At 45.6% G+C, this 18973-nt stretch overlaps 3 protein-coding genes across 3 annotated transcripts in view; 1 reads left to right on the forward strand and 2 right to left on the reverse strand.

Annotated features, from left to right (window-relative positions):
- TTC9C (tetratricopeptide repeat domain 9C) overlaps window positions 1–18973 on the forward strand; it is a 395268-nt gene that overhangs the window by 156402 nt on the left and 219893 nt on the right. The gene's annotated exons all lie outside the window — the stretch shown is intronic.
- Window positions 5480–9485, reverse strand: UFC1 (ubiquitin-fold modifier conjugating enzyme 1). The gene is made up of 6 exons (XM_063316844.1): window positions 9325–9485; window positions 8972–9039; window positions 8690–8753; window positions 7733–7809; window positions 7526–7616; window positions 5480–6509 (listed from the first exon to the last, which is right to left on the reverse strand). Exons 1-6 carry the CDS (start codon window positions 9445–9447, stop codon window positions 6438–6440), a joined length of 495 nt encoding a protein of 164 aa, XP_063172914.1. The 5' UTR covers window positions 9448–9485; the 3' UTR covers window positions 5480–6437.
- APOA2 (apolipoprotein A2) lies at window positions 12030–13884 on the reverse strand. Its single transcript, XM_063316996.1, has 3 exons — window positions 13806–13884; window positions 12546–12723; window positions 12030–12275 (listed from the first exon to the last, which is right to left on the reverse strand). Exons 1-3 carry the CDS (start codon window positions 13855–13857, stop codon window positions 12155–12157), a joined length of 351 nt encoding a protein of 116 aa, XP_063173066.1. The 5' UTR covers window positions 13858–13884; the 3' UTR covers window positions 12030–12154.

Below are 18973 nucleotides of genomic sequence, written 5' to 3' on the forward strand. Positions count from 1 at the left end.
TGACAGGCGGGGGGAGGGTCTCGAGGGCGCCCCGGGCTCCGTGGCGAGGGAGGGGGCGCCTCCTGCGGTGGCGGGGACCCCGCCCCACCTTCTACGCAGCGCAGGGGGGTCCCATCGGTGCCCCCCCAGGAATCCGGGCGCCCCCCGCCACCAGCCGAGACTCACCCGCCTCTCCCGCCGCCGCCTGCAGGTTACATAATAATGCCCCCCCTCGCTCTCCACACCCCTTCCCCCGCGTGTGACACCTATATAATGTATAGGCGGCGCCCTCCCCCCCCCGCCCTCGACAGGCCTCTCCGCATCCCCCCACAGCGCCGTGGCACCTTGGCTTGAACGGCGCTCTCGGGACCCCCATTTGGTGGGCCGCTCGCCGCGGCCCCATCAGCGGCCCCGACGCCTCCTCTGCTCTCCCCGCACCCGTCAAATAAGCCTCGCGGCCGCGAAGGCAATCAAGTGTGCAGGCCTCACCGCCGGCGCGACGCCATGGCAACGACTCCCGCCGCTCCGGCCGCCATCTTTGTTCCTCCTCTCCCCCCCGCCCCGCGCCGCGGGTTGCCCGGACCACGGTTGGCTTCGCGAAGTCCCACTGCGCAGGCGTCGCCGCGCGGTTGCCGAATTCTGCTTGCGCCGGCGCAAGGGGAGCCGGCGTTCGAGGTTGGTGCATGCGCGGTTCCTCTTTTTTCCGCTCGCCTGTTCCTGAAACGTCATAACCGCTTCTGTTCTCCTCCGCCCGGCATGGGCCACGCTCGTCTTCCGTTGCCGTGGCAACAGGGAGCCGCTTTCCGGAAATTTAAAGAGACGGTCGCTTTTTAAAAAAGTTTTATTCTTTTCTTTTTATATCATCATCATCATCATCATCGTCATCATCATCATCTTTTATGATCTTTTATTATTATTATTACCAGCCTTTCTACGATAGGATTCCTCAAAGAATATCTAGGATTCCTTTATTCTTCTATACAAATCTCCTATTAATCTGTGCACCAAAAATAAAGAATGGTGTATTTTGTTGCCTTCGGGATTAACCCATCAGGACCCAAATCAGGGGATAACACTGTAATGTAATTCCCAGAATTCCCTGTCAGACTACAAAGGAATTCTGGGAGTTTTAGTCCTGCAAGGCTCCAGCTACAGAGGGTCTCAATACACTGAAATCTTGGAAAATAAAAAGTGGATTATCCCCTACGTCTGTGCTTCAACTTAAGAGCAATTCTTTCATGGAAAGAAGCAAATTATGTTACAATTTAGTGCAATGTGGCAACCCCGCCTGTTCCTCGCTGCCTGCATGTGAAGAGGGGTTATTATTAAGGCTGCACTGCTATACCAAACCTGGGATTGAATCCAACTGGATTCAGAGATGCCACAGATTTTTTACGGAAGCAGAGGGAGCTTTCTGGAAGATTACAAACAAATGCAGAATAGAGAAAGGCTCTGGCCCTGTGAAAGAATGCTGGGCATGCAAAAAGTCCTAAATTCAGTGTATAGCCACTGTGCATTAAGCTAGAAAAGATTACTAGTCCGTGGGGGAAGACCATGGATTTACAGTCCACCTATAGTCCTCCAGATACTGCTGAACTTGAATTTCCAAAGTCTCTGAGGTCACAAACCCTGTCGATTAAGACCAGTAGAAACTAACCGCTCAGCATCTTGAGGCTCCCTTGCTCCACTTCTCCCCGAAGACTGCTTTTTACACAACACCCCAGCCGACTAAATGATTAAATGGCTCCTGTAGGACTGTCGACCAATATTCCTGATTTTAGAGATTTTCAGCAATTCTTCCCAGCAGCACGAAGGATTCCGAACAAACGAGAGCAATGTGCTTCCAATGGAAAGGTTGAACTCACCAAGCTTGGGCAAAACGGTAGGTTCGGCTGGATGAAAACGCTTCTCTCCCTCCTATCTTTGCCGCCCTCCAGATAATTTGTGCAGGAACTTCTGGGCCTCGCTCCAAAACTATCCTGAACGATTGACGCTGTATTCCACAACTTCCAGTGATAGAAATTCAGGCGTCCTTCTCACGGTCCTGCAATTCAGTGCTTCTGGACCCTTTGCTCCTCCCTCCATTTCTGCAGATGGTAAACAGACCTAGACAGATCAGTTTCCAGAAATCCATTCGCCTCCATTCTCACCTTGCCTGTCTTGTTTCGTGTCAGCTTACTGGAAAAGGGCGGTCCCAAACATGCTTAACTTCAGCAAAGGATCGTTACCTTGTCGTGGTTCTGGAGCTTGAGCACCTCAATGAAGCCATGAGCTAAACCGTGAAGGGCCACCCAGGACGGGAAGGTCATGACAGAGAGGTCAGACTAAATGCGATCCCTGGGGAAGGTGATGGCAACCCACTCCAGTATTCTTGCCGTGAAAACTAAATGGATCAGTACAATCAGAGATATGTCGGTATACCATCGGAAGATGAGACCCCCAGGTCGGAAGATGGTCAAAATGCCACTGGGGAGGAACAGAGGATGAGGTCAACTAGCCCCAGACGTGATGACGCAGCTAGCTCAAAGCCAAAAGGACGGCTAGCGGCCGACGGTGCTGGTGGTGAACGGCGAATCCGATGTTCTAAGGATCAACACACCATTGGAACCTGGAATGTAAGATCTATGAGCCAGGGCAAATTGGATGTGGTTATTGGTGAGATGTCGAGGTTAAAGATAGACATTCTGGGCGTCAGTGAACTGAAATGGACTGGAATGGGCCACTTCACATCAGATGACCATCAGATCTACTACTGTGGACAAGAGGACCACAGAAGAAATGGAGTAGCCTTCGTAATTAACAGTAAAGTGGCTAAAGCAGTGCTTGGATACAATCCAAAAAATGATAGAATGATCTCAACTCGAATTCAGGGCAAGCCATCTAACATCACAGTGATCCAAAGATACGCCCCAACCACAGATGCTGAAGAAGCTGAAGTAGAGCAGTTCTATGAGGATCTGCAGCACCTACTGGACAACACGCCTAAAAAGAGATGTTATTTTCATCACAGGAGACTGGAATGCTAAGGTGGGCAGTCAAATGACACCTGGAATTACAGGTAAGCATGGCCTGGGAGAACAAAACGAAGCAGGACATAGGCTGATAGAATTTTGCCAAGACAACTCACTCTGCATAACAAACACTGTCTTCCAACAACCTAAGAGACGGCTTTATACATGGACTTCCCCAGATGGACAACACCGAAATCAGATTGACTACATCCTTTGCAGCCAAAGGTGGTGGACATCTATACAGTCGGTAAAAACAAGACCTGGAGCTGACTGTAGTTCAGATCACGAACTTCTTATTGCACAATTTAGGATCAGACTAAAGAGATTAGGGAAGACCCACAGATCAGCTAGATATGAGCTCACTAATATTCCTAAGGAATATGCAGTGGAGGTGAAGAATTAAGGGACTGGACTTAGTAGATAGGGTCCCGGAAGAACTATGGACAGATGTTCGCAACATTGTTCAGGAGGCGGCAACAAAATACATCCCAAAGAAAGAAAACCAAGAAGGCAAAATGGCTGTCTGCTGAGACACTAGAAGTAGCCCAAGAAAGAAGGAAAGCAAAAGGCAACAGTGATAGGGAGAGATATGCCCAATTAAATGCAAAATTCCAGAGGTTAGCCAGAAGAGATAAGGAATTATTTTTAAACAAGCAATGCACAGAAGTGGAAGAAGACAATAGAATAAGAAGGACAAGAGACCTCTTCCAGAAAATTAGAACCATCAGAGGTAAATTCCAGGCCAAAATGGGTATGATCAAAAACAAAGATGGCAAGGACCTAACAGAAGAAGAAGAGATCAAAAAAAGGTGGCAAGAATATACAGAAGACCTGTATAGGAAGGATAACAATATCGGGGATAGCTTTGACGGTGTGGTCAGTGAGCTAGAGCCAGACATCCTGAAGAGTGAGGTTGAGTGGGCCTTAAGAAGCATTGCTAATAACAAGGCAGCAGGAGATGACGGTATCCCAGCTGAACTGTTCAAAATCTTGCAAGATGCTGCTGTCAAGGTAATGCATGCTATATGCCAGCAAATTTGGAAAACACAAGAATGGCCATCAGATTGGAAAAAATCAACTTATATCCCCATACCAAAAAAGGGAAACACTAAAGAATGTTCAAACTATCGAACAGTGGCACTCATTTCACATGCCAGTAAGGTAATGCTCAAGATCCTGCAAGGTAGACTTCAGCAATTCATGGAGCGAGAATTGCCAGACGTACAAGCTGGGTTTAGAAAAGGCAGAGGAACTAGGGACCAAATTGCCAATATCCGATGGATAATGGAAAAAGCCAGGGAGTTTCAGAAAAACATCTATTTCTGTTTTATTGACTATTCTAAAGCCTTTGACTGTGTGGACCATAACAAATTGTGGCAAGTTCTTAGTGGTATGGGGATACCAAGTCATCTTGTCTGCCTCCTGAAGAATCTGTATAACGACCAAGTAGCAACAGTAAGAACAGACCACGGAACAACGGACTGGTTTAAGATTGGGAAAGGAGTACGGCAGGGCTGTATACTCTCACCCTACCTTTTCAACTTGTACGCAGAACACATCATGCGACATGCTGGGCTTGAGGAATCCAAGGCTGGGGTTAAAATCGCTGGAAGAAACATTAACAATCTCAGATATGCAGATGATACCACTTTGATGGCTGAAAGCGAAGAGGAACTGAGGAGCCTTATGATGAAGGTGAAAGAAAAAAGTGCAAAAGCTGGCTTGCAACTAAACCTCAAAAAAACCAAGATTATGGCAACCAGCTTGATTGATAACTGGCAAATAGAGGGAGAAAATGTAGAAGCAGTGAAAGACTTTGGATTTCTAGGTGCCAAAATTACTGCAGATGCTGACTGCAGTCAGGAAATCAGAAGACGCTTAATCCTTGGGAGAAGAGCAATGACCAATCTCGATAAAATAAAAGAGCAGAGACATCAGACTGACAACAAAGGTCCACATAGTTAAAGCAATGGTGTTCCCCGTAGTAACATATGGCTGCGAGAGCTGGACCATAAGGAAGGCTGAGCGAAGGAAGATCGATGCTTTTGAACTGTGGTGTTGGAGGAAAATCCTGAGAGTGCCTTGGACTGAAAGGAGATCAAACCAGTCCATCCTCCAGGAAATAAAGCCAGACTGCTCACTTGAGGGAACGATATTAAAGGCAAAACTGAAATACTTTGGCCACCTAATGAGAGGACAGGACACCCTGGAGAAGATGCTGATGCTGGGGAGAGTGGAGGGCAAAAGGAAGAGGGGCCGACCAAGGGCAAGGTGGATGGATGATATTCTAGAGGTGATGGATTCGTCCCTGGGGGAGCTGGGGTGCTGACGACCGACAGGAAGTTCTGGCATGGGCTGGTCCATGAAGTCACGAAGAGTTGGAAGCGACTAAACGAATAAACAACAACAAAAACATGCTTAAAGCCTGACCAGGTATTAATTGCAAGGCGCATCCCTCACAGGAAAAAAATGATCAGCTTTCCCCGTCCTATTGAAGCATGGTTTATTGAATAATCAAAACAGACTTGACCATGCTAAGCCATCAGCTATAACTGACAAACCACAAACTGACTGGCAACCAACACCTGGTCCTTTAGAATAAGGCTTCAACCTTGATCAATAATATTTCCCGAAAAGAGAGATAAATCTGAATGTAAGACAATCCCCTTCATAAAACAGTAGGGAGAAGAACTCACTGTTTAGTATTTTATGTTCTCAGCAAGTTAAATATTAATTTAATTTAATTTATATAGCCGCCCATCTCAGACCAGTGACCAGTGAAATATGTTCCCCCCATTAAATTATTTGGGGATGGGGGGGAACTCTATGCCTTCCTTTCAGGTAAATACAATTTTTTTAAGCCATCAAAATCCCTGAAATCCACCAATGGATGCCACATATAAAATTAAAACTTGGTTGAGAAACGAATAAAAAAAAAAGAGGAATTAAATCAGAAATGAGGTCACAGGTATTCTGTGCAAGCTGCTCCCGGCTTCTATCCATTCCCAACCATTCTTTGTCTCAACCTCTTCGCGTATCCAGGGTGTGACATTTTCTTGCCTAATTTGGAAGAAAACCTTGGCACGTCTTCCTGAGGACGTCAATCCCCCTGGTCCTGTTTTAAGCTGTTTGTATTGTACGTTTTCAATATCCCTGTAAACAACTTTGGGACTTTAAGAAGCAGCATCTAAGTTGGTGTTGTTCTCTGGCTTTCTAAAAAAGGGGCCTGCAAGTACTATTCCTAAATAAATTAACTGGGTCATATCTGTCTTGGTGCTCTGCAAGTAATTGTTAGAGAAGGGCAGGATTATTTTTGGGGTGGTTTTATTATTAGAGGGAGACGATGCAGACTGGCTAGAAATCCACAGGAAGAAATCAGACACAGAAGTATAATACAGTCAATATCACAGATCTGGGGCTGCTGTTGAGAGAACTGGCCCAGAAGCTTCATTTCTCTTTGTGTTCAATCAGCCCCTTTGATATCAGGTCAGGAATCTCTACAGCCAGCCAAGGTCCCAGCTGCAAGACAAAGGAAATCATCAAAGATGCATAAGCTGAAAAAACAATAACAGAAGTAACTTCAAATTCAGCCTGTTATGGAATTTGGTTCTTGTGTTAGCACACTGTGAAAACTAGACCGTTCGGTTAAATCGAAATGTGGTTTGGTCAGGCAGGACGTGTTTCTATCTATAGAAATGTGGGCTGGAAAATTATCCTGCAGAAAACATGCTACAGGTAGTCCTCGCTTAACGACCACAATTGGGACTGGAATTTCGGTCACTAACCAAATGCAACCCGATTTTGTGACCCTTTTTGCAGCAGCCGTTAAGCGAATCACAGTCATTAAGCGAACCATATGGTTGTTCAGCAAATCATGCGGTTCCCCATTGATTTTGCTTCCTGGAAGCCAGCTGGGAAGGTCAAAAATGGTCATCACATGACCGCAGGATGCTGTGACGGTCGCAAATGCGAACTGGTTGCCAAGCGCCTGAAGTGCAATCACATGACCGTGGGGATGCAGCAATGGTTGTAAGTGCAAGGACCAGTCACAAGTTGATTTTTTCAGCCCCGTTGTAAGTCCAAACCATCACTAAACAAATGGTCGTTAAGTGAGGGCTACCTGTATAGAAAAATCTGCAGGGTCAAATTTTTCCTGCCCAAATTCAAGCAAATATTGGCACTCTCAAAGTGGCAAGATGCTTGCATTCTGAGGGATTGTTCTAAAAAACAGAGAAGCAGAAACTTCATGGCTCTCCTGCCCCCACGGCAAATGACGTAACCCCAATCATTGCCCATTCATTGGAGATTGAATGGAATATGCTAACCAGAATCCTAGGCTGCCCATGCAGTAGCTGCTGGGAATCATAACAAGGAAATCTTAAATATGTGCAAGAAATACAAGAAATATTGCTTGCTCACTCAAATCTGTCACTGTGGTTCCTACGTCCAATCTGCCCTACATTTTGCTCCTTCTTTCCCCCTTTTGAAATTCTTCTCCTGCAGGCCAAGCCCTCCCTGACATGCCAAAAACTCACCCCCAAGGCCATCAGGTGGGCTAGCCCAAACTTTGGTACGTTCCTAGCCCACAAGGGCTTGAAATGGTCGGTAAGGCATATTTTGCCTCCCCTATAAGAAAAAAAGAGAGGCCAGATTTAGGGAAGTGCCACTGACAGAATACAGGAGACACTGTCAGCATCAGATCAAGTACCCGCATCAGGTACTGAAATTTAAGCACATCTAACCTGTACATTTTGGCTGTTTTGCCGTCCAGTTCTGGAATAGCAATTTCTGGTGCAGTGGATGGATACGTGACTGGAATCTGCAAAGAGAAGCAAACTAGGTCATGTAATTCCTAGAAAAATTTCTCATCGTGAGCCAATTCAGATTTCCCATTCCCACTGCACACACATTTTGATCAGAAAAAAACCAAAACCAGACCCATGTTCCGATCCCCACTGTTGGAGGAAAAAAAAAAGAAGAAAAAGAAGCTGGAAATGCATCAGTGTGTCCTTGGAAAGTTTACCAAACAGAAAAGAATTTGAGCAAAGGCCTCAAAGGAATAATCAGCCAGCACATTTTAGTTCCAAAACCTTTTTAGTTGAAGTTGCAATGAGAGAGACGAAAAATTGGAGCTGATGAATGAACTGAGATGAAGCTATGATTCCCCTATTCAGATTACACAAGGTAGTATAAGAAGCTAACATTTTTTAACATCCCTTTAACATCCCTTTTTTGGGGGGAGATGGGCAGTAATAGAAATTTGATTAATAAATAAATAAATAAAAACATTCAGCCTGCAGAGAAATCCATCTCTCAGATGGATGGATGTTGCTAGCAAGATTTCCGAACAAATACTCACAAGGGGCAGCTGGATCTAGAGAGAAAGCTATACATGGCTGCAAGGGACTAACAAAGGGGGTGTTTCAACATCTTGCGAATCTCTTTGGCTTTTATAGCATGAATCACAAAACAAGAATATTTTAAACAAGCAGACAAACAAACAGATACATTGAGGGTTAACTTATAAAAGTTGCAGGGATGAGTAACTCTAAATCCAAGATTCCTGTTCTTTTTCCTTACGAAAGATAATGAACCATCCTACTTGGGGTTATGGAGAAGGAGAGACCAGGAGTGCAAATCATTTAAGAAAAATAGAGGGGAAAAAGGACTAAGAAAGCTTCAAATTGGGCAAAACTCACATCAAACTCAACAGCAAATTCATACTTCAAGAGGCTGTGGATGTACCAGCACTTCCCAAACCACCTACAGAGAAAAAAAAGAAGGGGGGAAAAAGAGATAACCCACCTTTTTTAATATGTGCCACCCATGTTATTTTTTAAGAAAGCAAAGGGAAGGCTGTTGGATGTCAGAACTGGCCCAGTGGCTCCATCCTGAGCGATGCCAAGCACTGGACCCGGAAGCTTCAACAGATACAGCACGTGTTCACCAAGAAGGCTGGTCTCTCCCTTTATCTCACTCACCTGGTACCTTCCTTGTTGGATTCTAACCTGAACCAATCGTTGTCTGCATTCTTGTTGTTTTCCACGTACTATAGAAAGGAAACAAAGGCATTTCACAAAGCAACAAGGGGCGCTTGATGCAGACACGGTCCTCTCTCCAATTCTGCAAACCCAACTTAGGTTTAAGGCAGCTGGCTCCCACGATCGTATTCCCCACGACCACATTAACTCGCACGGGAAAGGGAACAGAAGTGCCCTTGCGTCCTGACTTAATTTGACCCTCGGGAGCCACCGTAAGCAAAAGGAATGGCTAGAAAAGCCACGTCAGGCTCCGGAGTACAGTCTTCCCTCCCATAAATAGACAAAGCACGGACCTTAATGAGCGCTTGGTACTCCTCCTTCAGCCGCTGGACCCACAGCTCCTGATCCCGCGGCCCCGCGTTCGTTTTCAGCAGCGGCAACGCAGCCACCACCCGGCGGGTCGCCTCGTCTGCCATCTTTGTTAAGGGAGAAAGAGGGAGGCTAAACCGGAAGTGGCCTCATAGCGTAGGCGTAAAGCAGAAACAGCAACCATCATTGTCAAGGGCGAAGGACCCGGACCGGAAATCCACGAGGAACTAGGACAAGATGAACGGGGCAGGGAAAGAGCTGGAGCCGCCATGCTAAGTGCTGGCGGAAGTTGTATGCTATGACGGGGCGTCGTGACGGGAGGTGATGCGAATTGCGCATCGTGCTAAGCCCGAACTTGGTTTGTTTGCTTGTGGCAGTGTGGGGTGGGCCTCGTAATTTGCAAACTGTGATTTGGGGTTTGGGATGTGTAAACCCAACCAGTTCTAGCTTAGTTAGAAAACCAGCGTGATATGCAAGAGAGGATAGTTTAATAAGTGTTTGCATGTTGAATAGGGTGGGACTAGATCAGTGTTTCTCAAACTTGGCAACTTTAAGATGTATGAACTTCAACTCCCAGGATTCCCCAGCCAGCATGCTGGCTGGGGAATTCTGGGAGTTGATGTCCACACAGCTTAAAGCATGCTGCCTGGGGAATTCTGGGAGTTGATGTCCACACAGCTTAAAGCATGCTGGCTGGGGAATTCTGGGAGTTGATGTCCACCCAGCTTAAAGCATGCTGCCTGGGGAATTCTGGGAGTTGAAGTCCACCCAGCTTAAGTTGCCAGGTTTGAAAAACACTGGTCAAGAGCAGGCTCATTTCAAGGCTTCGGGGAAGCTGCTCCTGGTGCCTACACTGTGCATTTCTGCTTTCCAGATTCACTGCCATAATATTCTGAAGCTTCCCCAAGCCTCTTTGCTGTGAGTTGTGACTGAAGAGTTTTAGCGCAGCAACGGAATTGTTTTGCCATTGATCCAGACTACCCTTTGCCCCAATACGGGTGTCAGCAAATGCCCATAAATAAGTTGACATCGCTTGCAGTGTTTGATCCTGAGATCCAGGGTTAACCACATAGGAATTTGAGGCTTTAACTTATCTGACCGTTATATTATAATATACGCATACACATGCACATATACATGAGAGGCAGTTTGGTGTAGTGGTTAAGGCACCAGGCTAGAAACCGTCATGCAGGCTGAGGAATACTGTCAGGAAAGGTCATGATGATTTGCAGGCAACTGTGCCCACGTGCCAGCTGCAGGATTTCTCAATAGACTCTTAGGAGCTTGTGCTGCAGAAGACCATTGATTCTATCCAGTACTTGCAGAAGGAAAAGAGGAAACGAGGAAGAGGGCTCCATGCGCGGAAAGGTGTGGCAGCCTTGAAAATCAGGCATCAGGCTAGAAACCGGGAGGCTGTGAGTTCTAGTTCCGCCTTAGGCATGAAACCAGCAGGGTGACCTTGGGCCAGTCGTGTTTTCTCAGCCCTAAGAAGGAGGCAATGGCAAACCACTTCTGAAGAACCTTGCCAGGAAAACTGCAGGGACTTGTCCTGTCAGTCGCCAGGAGTCAACGTTGGCTTGAAGGCATGTGTGTGTGTGTGTGTGAATGATAAAAGGTACCCCATACACTTGTGAGCTGCATTCATTACTATACCTATGAGATGCCCCCCACATGTGATCTATCTATCTATCTATCTATCTATCTATCTATCTATCTATCTATCTATCTATCTATCTATCTATCTATCTATCTATCTATCTCTATCACCTCTATATCTATCTATCTATCTATCTATCTATCTATCTATCTATCTATCTATCTATCTATCTATCTGTCTATCACCTCTTTCTCTCACACACTTCTATATCTCCTGGACTTCAGAAAACAGCTTGAGACCTGGTTCGGCCACCAGGCTTGGAGTGAGGGGAAGAAGAGCCAATCTTGGGGCTGGTTGGTTCCCTAGTCCTGCCGGGACCGGCCTTATCCCCTTATGGGCTGAATTAGATCTGCTGTTACTTGGATTTCAACATATTTTATATTTATTGATTATTGATATTATTTATGGTTTGATTGAATTTTAACTTGTTTTTATTGTGAACCACCCAGGATCCTCCGGGTGGGGGAGATGGGCGGTGATAAAAAATATGATGAATAAATAAATAGTTTTTTAAAATCTATCCATCCATCCGATACTCTATATCTGTCTGTCTGTCTATCACCTTTATATCTCTGATAACTCCATCCATCCATCCATCCATCTGATATCTATCTAGCTATCTGTCTGATTATATTATTATCATCAGACATTTTAGTTCATCTTGCAAGTACTCTTCAAGCATTTTTCCTTCTTGGATGCGTCAGGAAGTGAACCTGGGACCTTCTGTATGCAAACAAGGTGCTCTGCTACCTGGTGCCTCTCCTACTATTCAAGATTCCAGTCCCCATCTTTCTAAACGAGATTCGAATTCCAGAAAACCAAAGGCCTGCCAGAGGGTTCCCGAGGCTGATGCCTTAGCGGGCTGCGCAAAGCCAGGCCAGGGTTGCAGGAAATTGGGCATCCCCAAAAAGCAGGAAACTGGGCTGGAAGTAGGTGTCCAAAATGCAAAACCACTGGGGGCCAAAGCCAATCTCCACCTAACACCCGAGTTTTCAATCAGATGAGTCACACAGATTTTGAAACAAGAATTAATTTATCTTTATTGTGACTGGTCTTAGGATCTCAACAACTTTAGTTCAGGAAAAGGTGCCAGGATTTCTCTAAGTATTCACCCGTAGCGGAAGGGAATGGAGAACTCTGTTTTGATAGGGCCAGCTTCACACTCCCTCTTGGGCAGGTTGCTTCGGTTCCGTGAAGATGCTGAACAATCGGGCCATGTTCTGTGTCATTTGCTCAGTTAGCGGTGTGATTCTGCTTTGCATCTGCTGTAAAAATGTGCTGTGGGGCAGGAAAAAAAAAATAAGCAGGAGTGAAGGTTGCCCCCTTTCTACAGCCCAGAAGCACAGCAAATAGCCCTCACATATTGGTTCTAACCACTAGCCACTCCAACCTAAGGTAGACTGCCGCAAAACGTGGAGGCTCCATTTTTTAACCAACTATGCATGTACCGAAACGCCCACCTCAGGCATTTCTGAAACAATTATCCAAGCGTTCTCTGAAAGAAAAGGGTTGCTTTGGGGTATCTGGGCTTAGGAAAACAGGTCTTACTTTGCCTGTTTCTTCATTTCTTCCATCTGTTCCTGCCCAAATTTGTTCTTGATCAAAGAAGTAAATTCTTGACCCTGTTGTTTCAGCCTTTGGATAAACTCGGTAAACTGAGCGGTGAGCTGGGGTGGAACTTCAGCCGGAGTTGGTTCTTCTTCGGCTTCTCGCTTCACTAAAGCCCCTGTGTAAAATGCAGGAAAGATCAAGGAGAATCAAGTACCCAGGAATGTTTTCTGAGCAGCCAATCTTATATAGGGAGGGAGGAAGAAAGGAATAGAGGGAGGGAGGAATAGACAGAAGAAAGAAATGGAAGGAAGGAGGGAGGGAGGGAGGGAGGGAGGAAGACAGAGAAGGAAGAAGTAGAGGAAGGAAGGAAGGAAGAATAATGTTTAGCAAAAATGATTGTTGTTGTTTATTCGTTCAGTCGCTTCCGACTCTTCGTGACTTCACGGACCAGCCCACGCCAGAGCTTCCTGTCGGTCATCAACACCCCCAGCTCCCCCAGGGACGAGTCCGTCACCTCTAGAATGTCATCCGTCCACCTTGCCCTTGGTCGGCCCCTCTTCCTTTTGCCCTCCACTCTCCCCAGCATCAGCACCTTCTCCAGGCTGTCCTGTCTTCTCATTATGTGGCCAAAGTATTTCAGTTTTGCCTTTAATATCATTTTACTTAGCTATTAAATTTTTGGCAGCTTGTGAGCCCCCAAACACGTCCCTTTTGGTTGCTCATTTAAACAGGATGAGAATCCCCCTGTAAAACTGGTCCAGGACTAATTACAGACTCCAGTTTATCAGGTTTCCGAAGTACAGTGCCACTTTGGCAGATTCTGGAATAGATTTTGGAATATCGCCAGCCTCAAAAAGCCAATGAATTCCATTGGGTGAGGCTCGCCCCCAGGATCAATGGAAGGAGATATCAAGATATAAATTATGCAAGAAAAGGACAGTGCTGTGTCCCAGCAGCAGGGGAGAAACCGTGGTGCCAAAGATCTATGGGGCTGTTTGATTTTTATTTTATTTTTTTGTTCTTCCATCAAGAATAACTACCCCGGGCTTGCAAATATTGAGTCAATTGGTACATTCTGTCACTTAGTATAAAATTGGGGTCCTTCCAAAGTACTGTATTTTCACTGGTACAAAGCTCCCTCTCCAAAACCTTCTACCACTGGCTGCCAATGGTCTAGCATCCAGCACAATATTTACTCAGAAGTCAATACCCCTGAGTTGGACGTTTATCAAAGATACATCCTGCACTGTTACGTACCTTCTAAGCAGCAGATGCTGATCAGCAGAACAGTTAGGACAAACACCTTCATTTTGGCTTACTCTAAGCCCTCGCCCTACTTCTGGAGAGAAAGGGGGATTGGGGAATTGGTGGAGAAGATAAAGACAAGGAAAAAAAATCAGGTTTAATATCATCCCTTGCTTTCCTCATCCAGCCCTCATTCTCTTGCAGATCCCTGCCTCAGCCAGTTGAAGTGCTGATCGGTTTAATGCCATCCCAGGGACTAGAAACTTTGGTTCTCAAAAGGCCAGAAAGGCCGTATAGTGACAGCTGGAAGAAGGAAAGGGCTTAATTCCCCTGTTCAGCGCTAGGAGGGAGTCCTTCTCAATTACCTTTTCCCTTCCCGCACTTTAAAAATGGTGCACAAAGCAACTTTTTAATTATTATCAAATTTATACACCGCTGTTCTCACCGTGAAAGTGACTCTTTTTTTAGGTGTGTCTGCTTAAACATGCCAGGTCATGCAATATTTCAGTCCAAAAGGGACCCCCACAGAAATCTGGGTGCATTTACCCATATTAGAATTATGCAAAATTGAAAACTAATTCCCTGTCCTCTTTTGATCCTGAAGCGGTGGCTGATTGATTGAAGGAGAAAGTGGGCTCACCCTGTTCTTGGGCACCCAAAAAGCAAGCCACCTGCAGAAATATTCGGCAACCGGAATATTTTAACCGGTTGGCAAACCAAGACTTCATGAAGCCAAAGAGCCTTAGCAAATCATTCACTCAGAAACTGGAGTGAAATTCAGGTGAGTTGAACGGACAACGGGCAACTTCCTTGGTTTGGTTTAGCAATCCAACATCTACGCTTAGATAGAGCCCTGCCGAAGAGGGACACGCTTGAAATTTGGAATACATCAGCACCAGCTGGTTGCTTATCTGCCCCATACAGTATTTAGCAAGGCCAGTTTAATATATATATTGTTTTTTTTCTCAAGGGGCCCCATAACTTGCGTCTTTTCATTTAAAAAAAAATGACTTTCTTACCTGTGGAAGGAATTTAAAAGAGATGTCTGGAGGAGAGATGTGTCTTAGGTGGGATGCTAGGGATTTTATATACCCCGCTAAAAGTACAGCCTATTTTGCTAATCTGTTCTAAAGGTGATTGGTGCATAGGTCCCCTTCCCCTCCCTCTTTAAACCTGACACCCCCCTCAATTCTCTTTGCAGGTGGACAAAACAGATTTGCCATTCTTGTGTCAACAGGGGTGTGTGTGTGTGTCTGTGTGTCTGTGTGTCTGTGTGTAAGGGGTAATCTTCCTTCCCTGTGTGCACACACTTTAGTGATAACATTCAGCTCAAACTAGAAAATGAAGCTTTGCCAGGGGGCAAAGCTCATGTTGCAGTCCTAAGCCGCCGGTCTGAACCTTTGCTGATGTGTCCCCTGAGTGACATATAGACTGTCCTATTCAGAAAACCAGACAGACAATCAAGGAACAATGGGAGAATTCAGGAAGAAGTGTGTGTGCAGGTAGTCCTCGCTTAATGACCACAATTGGGAACAGCATTTTGGTTGCTCAGCAAAGCGGACATTAAGTGAATCTGACCCAATTTTACAACATTTTTGGTGGTTGTTAAGCAAGTCACCATGGGTGTTAAGCAAACCGCATGGTCGTTAAGTGAATCTCGTGGTTCCCCACTGATTTTGCTTGCCAGAATCCGGGTGGGAAGGTTGAAAATGGCGATCGTGTGACAACAGGATGCCGCACCAGTCATAAATGCGAACCAGTTGCCAAGCACCCAAACCGTGATCACGTAATTGTGAGGATGCTGCAACGGTCGTAAGTGTGAGGACCGGCTGCAAGTCGGTTTTTCCAGCATCATTGTAAGTCTGAACCATTACTAAACGGATGGTTGTTAAGTGAGGACTACCTATAGGCCAATGCATCTGGAGAGCACCCAGCTGGGTAAAGACAGCTTTGAAGGTTCTTTGGTACTGCAAACAAAGCCTTGAGCAGAATTCTTCTTTTCAGTGCTTCCTGTTTTCAGCTATATTGTGGGATGTTATTTATAGGGCATCGAATTTGCATCGTTTTTCACTCTGTTTTTATTCCGTTTTAACTCTCGGCTGCCTAGAGTCAAGCTTGAGAGATGGGCAGCGATATTAATCTATTAACGAAATATTGGGTTCAAAGACATAAGGTGTTTGAGTGCCAATTCATAAATCACGTTAGCAAAAAAAGAAACGTAGTTTGCAAGCAATAGTCGCTGGCGTCCCACAAGCCTGGAGAAAAGCAGATATATCACCCGGTGGAGTAAATCCAGGTGTCTCTGTTTAGGTTCCCATTCTGGAATTTTGCAAATTGATTGTTTCTTACTCCTTTGATCCCGACTTCCTCTAGTTCAGTGTTTCTCAGCCTCGGCAACTTTAAGACCTGTCAACTTCAACGCATTGAAGTCCACAGGTCTTAAAGTTGCCGAGGCTGAGAAACACTGCTCTAATTCTTGAATTGGTTGCCAACTGATCAGAGAAAAAGGGTTTCACCCTGCTCTTGTGCGCCCCAAATTAACAGACAAATGGGACATTTTAATTGGTGGCCAAAAAAAAAAAATCTCCTTTTCTTTTCTCTCCCTTGGAGTTTGAGCTGGCACAGGAGTGGGGAAAAACACTGAAACAGCTCTGTTTTTGCCAGCTCACACAATTTATTGGCAGTAGAAGGACAATGTCTGAGTTTTCTCTTATCCGCTGGACATTAACCTCCAACACGTCAGGTTGACTAACATAGCAGAGGCAGAAATTAAACTGAAACCAGCAGAGGAATTTTTTTTAAAAAAATCCATGATGGGAAGAGAAACATCGGAAAGGCACCTTCTCATCCAGCAAGCCCCCAAATCAGAGACCCCAATAGTTCCTTTTCCGACTTGCAGATTTGATTAAAAGGCTTTTGTGAGCTGACTTCACTTCATCAGATGCACAGGACTGCAGCTGCTCGCAAAAGCTCCTGCCTTTTGCAAGTAGTCCTCGCTTAACAACCATTCATTTAGTGATGGTTCGGGCTTACAACGGTGCTGAAAGAACCAACTTATGACCGGTCCTCACACTTACAACTGTTGCAGCATCCCTGCTGTCATGTGATCACAATTTGGGCGCTTGTCAACCGGTTCGGATTTATGACCATCACAGCATCCCATGGTCACATGATGGCCATTTTTGACCTTCCCGGCTGGCTTCTGGCAAGCAAAATCAATGGGGAACCATGTGATTTGCTTAACAACCATGTGGTTTGCTTAACACCTGCAGTGATTCACTTAATAACCACCGCAAAAAAGGTTGTAAAATCGGGTCGGATTTGCTTAATGACCACTTCACTTAGCAACAAAAATTCTGGTCCCAATTGTGGTTGTTAAGCGAGGACTATCTGTAATAAAATTGTGAGTGGGGAAAGGGGCTGATTTTTTTGCTACCGTAGGCCAACACAGCTTCCCTCTGACAACGTCTAGCCCACAAATCAAAGATTCTGGCAGCAAATGGGTTTTTCAGAAAGCAGAACATAGGGTATTGCAAACCAGCCATCTGACTTACAAATCTGAACTAGCTTTTGGAGTATTAAAAACTTCAAGAATTAGGAGAAACCAACCAATAGAGATTAGGTAGAATGCCCATAATCAAAGATGGCTCATTTTGGGATGTTGGTGCCAGCAAAACGGCCCCAGGGTCCCAGCTCTGGGCCCCCATCAGAAGGACCCCCAAATGCAGGATGAGTCAAAGATTGGGCTTAATCCTATACTTCCTTGCCTTTTTTAAACCTCTCAAAAACCCGTAGCACTTTGGCTTAAGGCAAGTGACTAATTAACTCATGAGTTAAAAAACAGGTGATTGATTGACCCAGCTATCGTAAACAAGCCAGCATCCCTTCTTCCATAAACCAAAAAGACCATCCGCGTCCTCATAGATCCCCGAATGCCCAACGCTCTTATCATCACAAACTACAGGGTAACACACTTCATGGAAGGGCTGGCCTAGGACAGGAGGGGGAACACAGGAAGGGAGGGGCTGAGTCCCAATGTTTGTCCTCAGATTCCAAAGTTCTGGAAAACTGAGCATCACGGGGTGGTTGGCTTGTGGCTTATGGGAGATAAAACAATGGACATTCAACCAGATTTTGCAATTATTCGCCGAATTTCAAGATCTCTGTGATGAAAGAGCAGGGAAATAATCATTAATCAGCCATTGGCAATGTCAGAGATAGAACTGAAGGCCCAAACTAAGTTTAAAAGGACAACTTAATTATACAGGGTTTTGATTTGGCTTAGCATGGGGTGTAAACCCAGCCGTTCAGCAGCTATTCAAGAAGCTAGGTTAGGATGTGTGAATAAAATCAAAGGGGTGGTGTTCCTGTTTAGGATGAGAAAATCACAGGTAGTCCTCACTTAATGACCAAAATTGGGACCAGAATTTTGGTTGCTAAGCAAAGCGGTCATTAAACAAATCCAACCCAATTTTATGACCTCTCTTGCAGCGGTCGTTAAGCGAATCACCATGGGTGTTAAGTGAACCATGTGGTTCCCCACTGATTTTGCTTGCCAGAAGCCATCCAGGAAGGTCGACAATGGTGATCACGTGTCATGAGTACTGATGGCGAGCAGGAGGGGGCCTCTATCCAGGGGGGAAAATGCAGGCGTAGTACTGAGGAATTAAGCAGCCATTCAAAGAGACACAGATCAGACCCGCCTTGACTTTTGGGGTTTATCTGTCTGGGTTTTCCCACGCTTCTTCAGTTTGTTAGGATTCTGTCTTATGTAGCAGTAATAAACACTAGAGACCTGCTCCTTGTCTCAGCATGGTTCCTGGCTGTTAGGACATCACGTGACCACAGGACGCCATGATGGTCATAAATGTGAACTGGTTGCCAAATGCCCGAATCATGACTGCAGGGATGCTGTGACGGTCGTAAGTGTGAGGACCAGTCGTAAGTCTGAACCGTCAATGAATAACGCTACTGTGTCCACGCAGGTGCTGATCCAACCTAGTTAAGGTGTTCTGCAAACCTGGCTAATGAACAGAGCCAGGATGGTGTCGTGTTGAAGGAAAGGTGTTGGTTCTAATCTACCTTCAACCATAGATGTTCTAAGAGTGACTTGGGACCAGGCACTGTCTTTCAGCCCAGCCTACCTCACTGGGTTGTTGCTGGGGGGGGGAATTGGAGGA

The sequence above is a fragment of the Candoia aspera genome, chromosome 17 (assembly GCF_035149785.1).
Source record: "Candoia aspera isolate rCanAsp1 chromosome 17, rCanAsp1.hap2, whole genome shotgun sequence".
Taxonomy (NCBI): domain Eukaryota; kingdom Metazoa; phylum Chordata; class Lepidosauria; order Squamata; family Boidae; genus Candoia; species Candoia aspera.

Coding starts and splice junctions, on each gene's coding strand:
- APOA2 (XM_063316996.1), bottom strand. CDS start 13,857: ATGAAGGTGTTTGTCCTAACTGTTCTGCTGATCAGCATCTGCTGCTTA. Junction 12,724..13,805: donor CAGCATCTGCTGCTTAGAAG/GTACGTAACAGT, acceptor CATTTTACACAG/GGGCTTTAGTGAAGCGAGAA. Junction 12,276..12,545: donor GAAATGAAGAAACAGGCAAA/GTAAGACCTGTT, acceptor CCTGCCCCACAG/CACATTTTTACAGCAGATGC.
- UFC1 (XM_063316844.1), bottom strand. CDS start 9,447: ATGGCAGACGAGGCGACCCGCCGGGTGGTGGCTGCGTTGCCGCTGCTG. Junction 9,040..9,324: donor AGTACCAAGCGCTCATTAAG/GTCCGTGCTTTG, acceptor TCCTTTCTATAG/TACGTGGAAAACAACAAGAA. Junction 7,617..7,732: donor AAAACAGCCAAAATGTACAG/GTTAGATGTGCT, acceptor TTTTTCTTATAG/GGGAGGCAAAATATGCCTTA.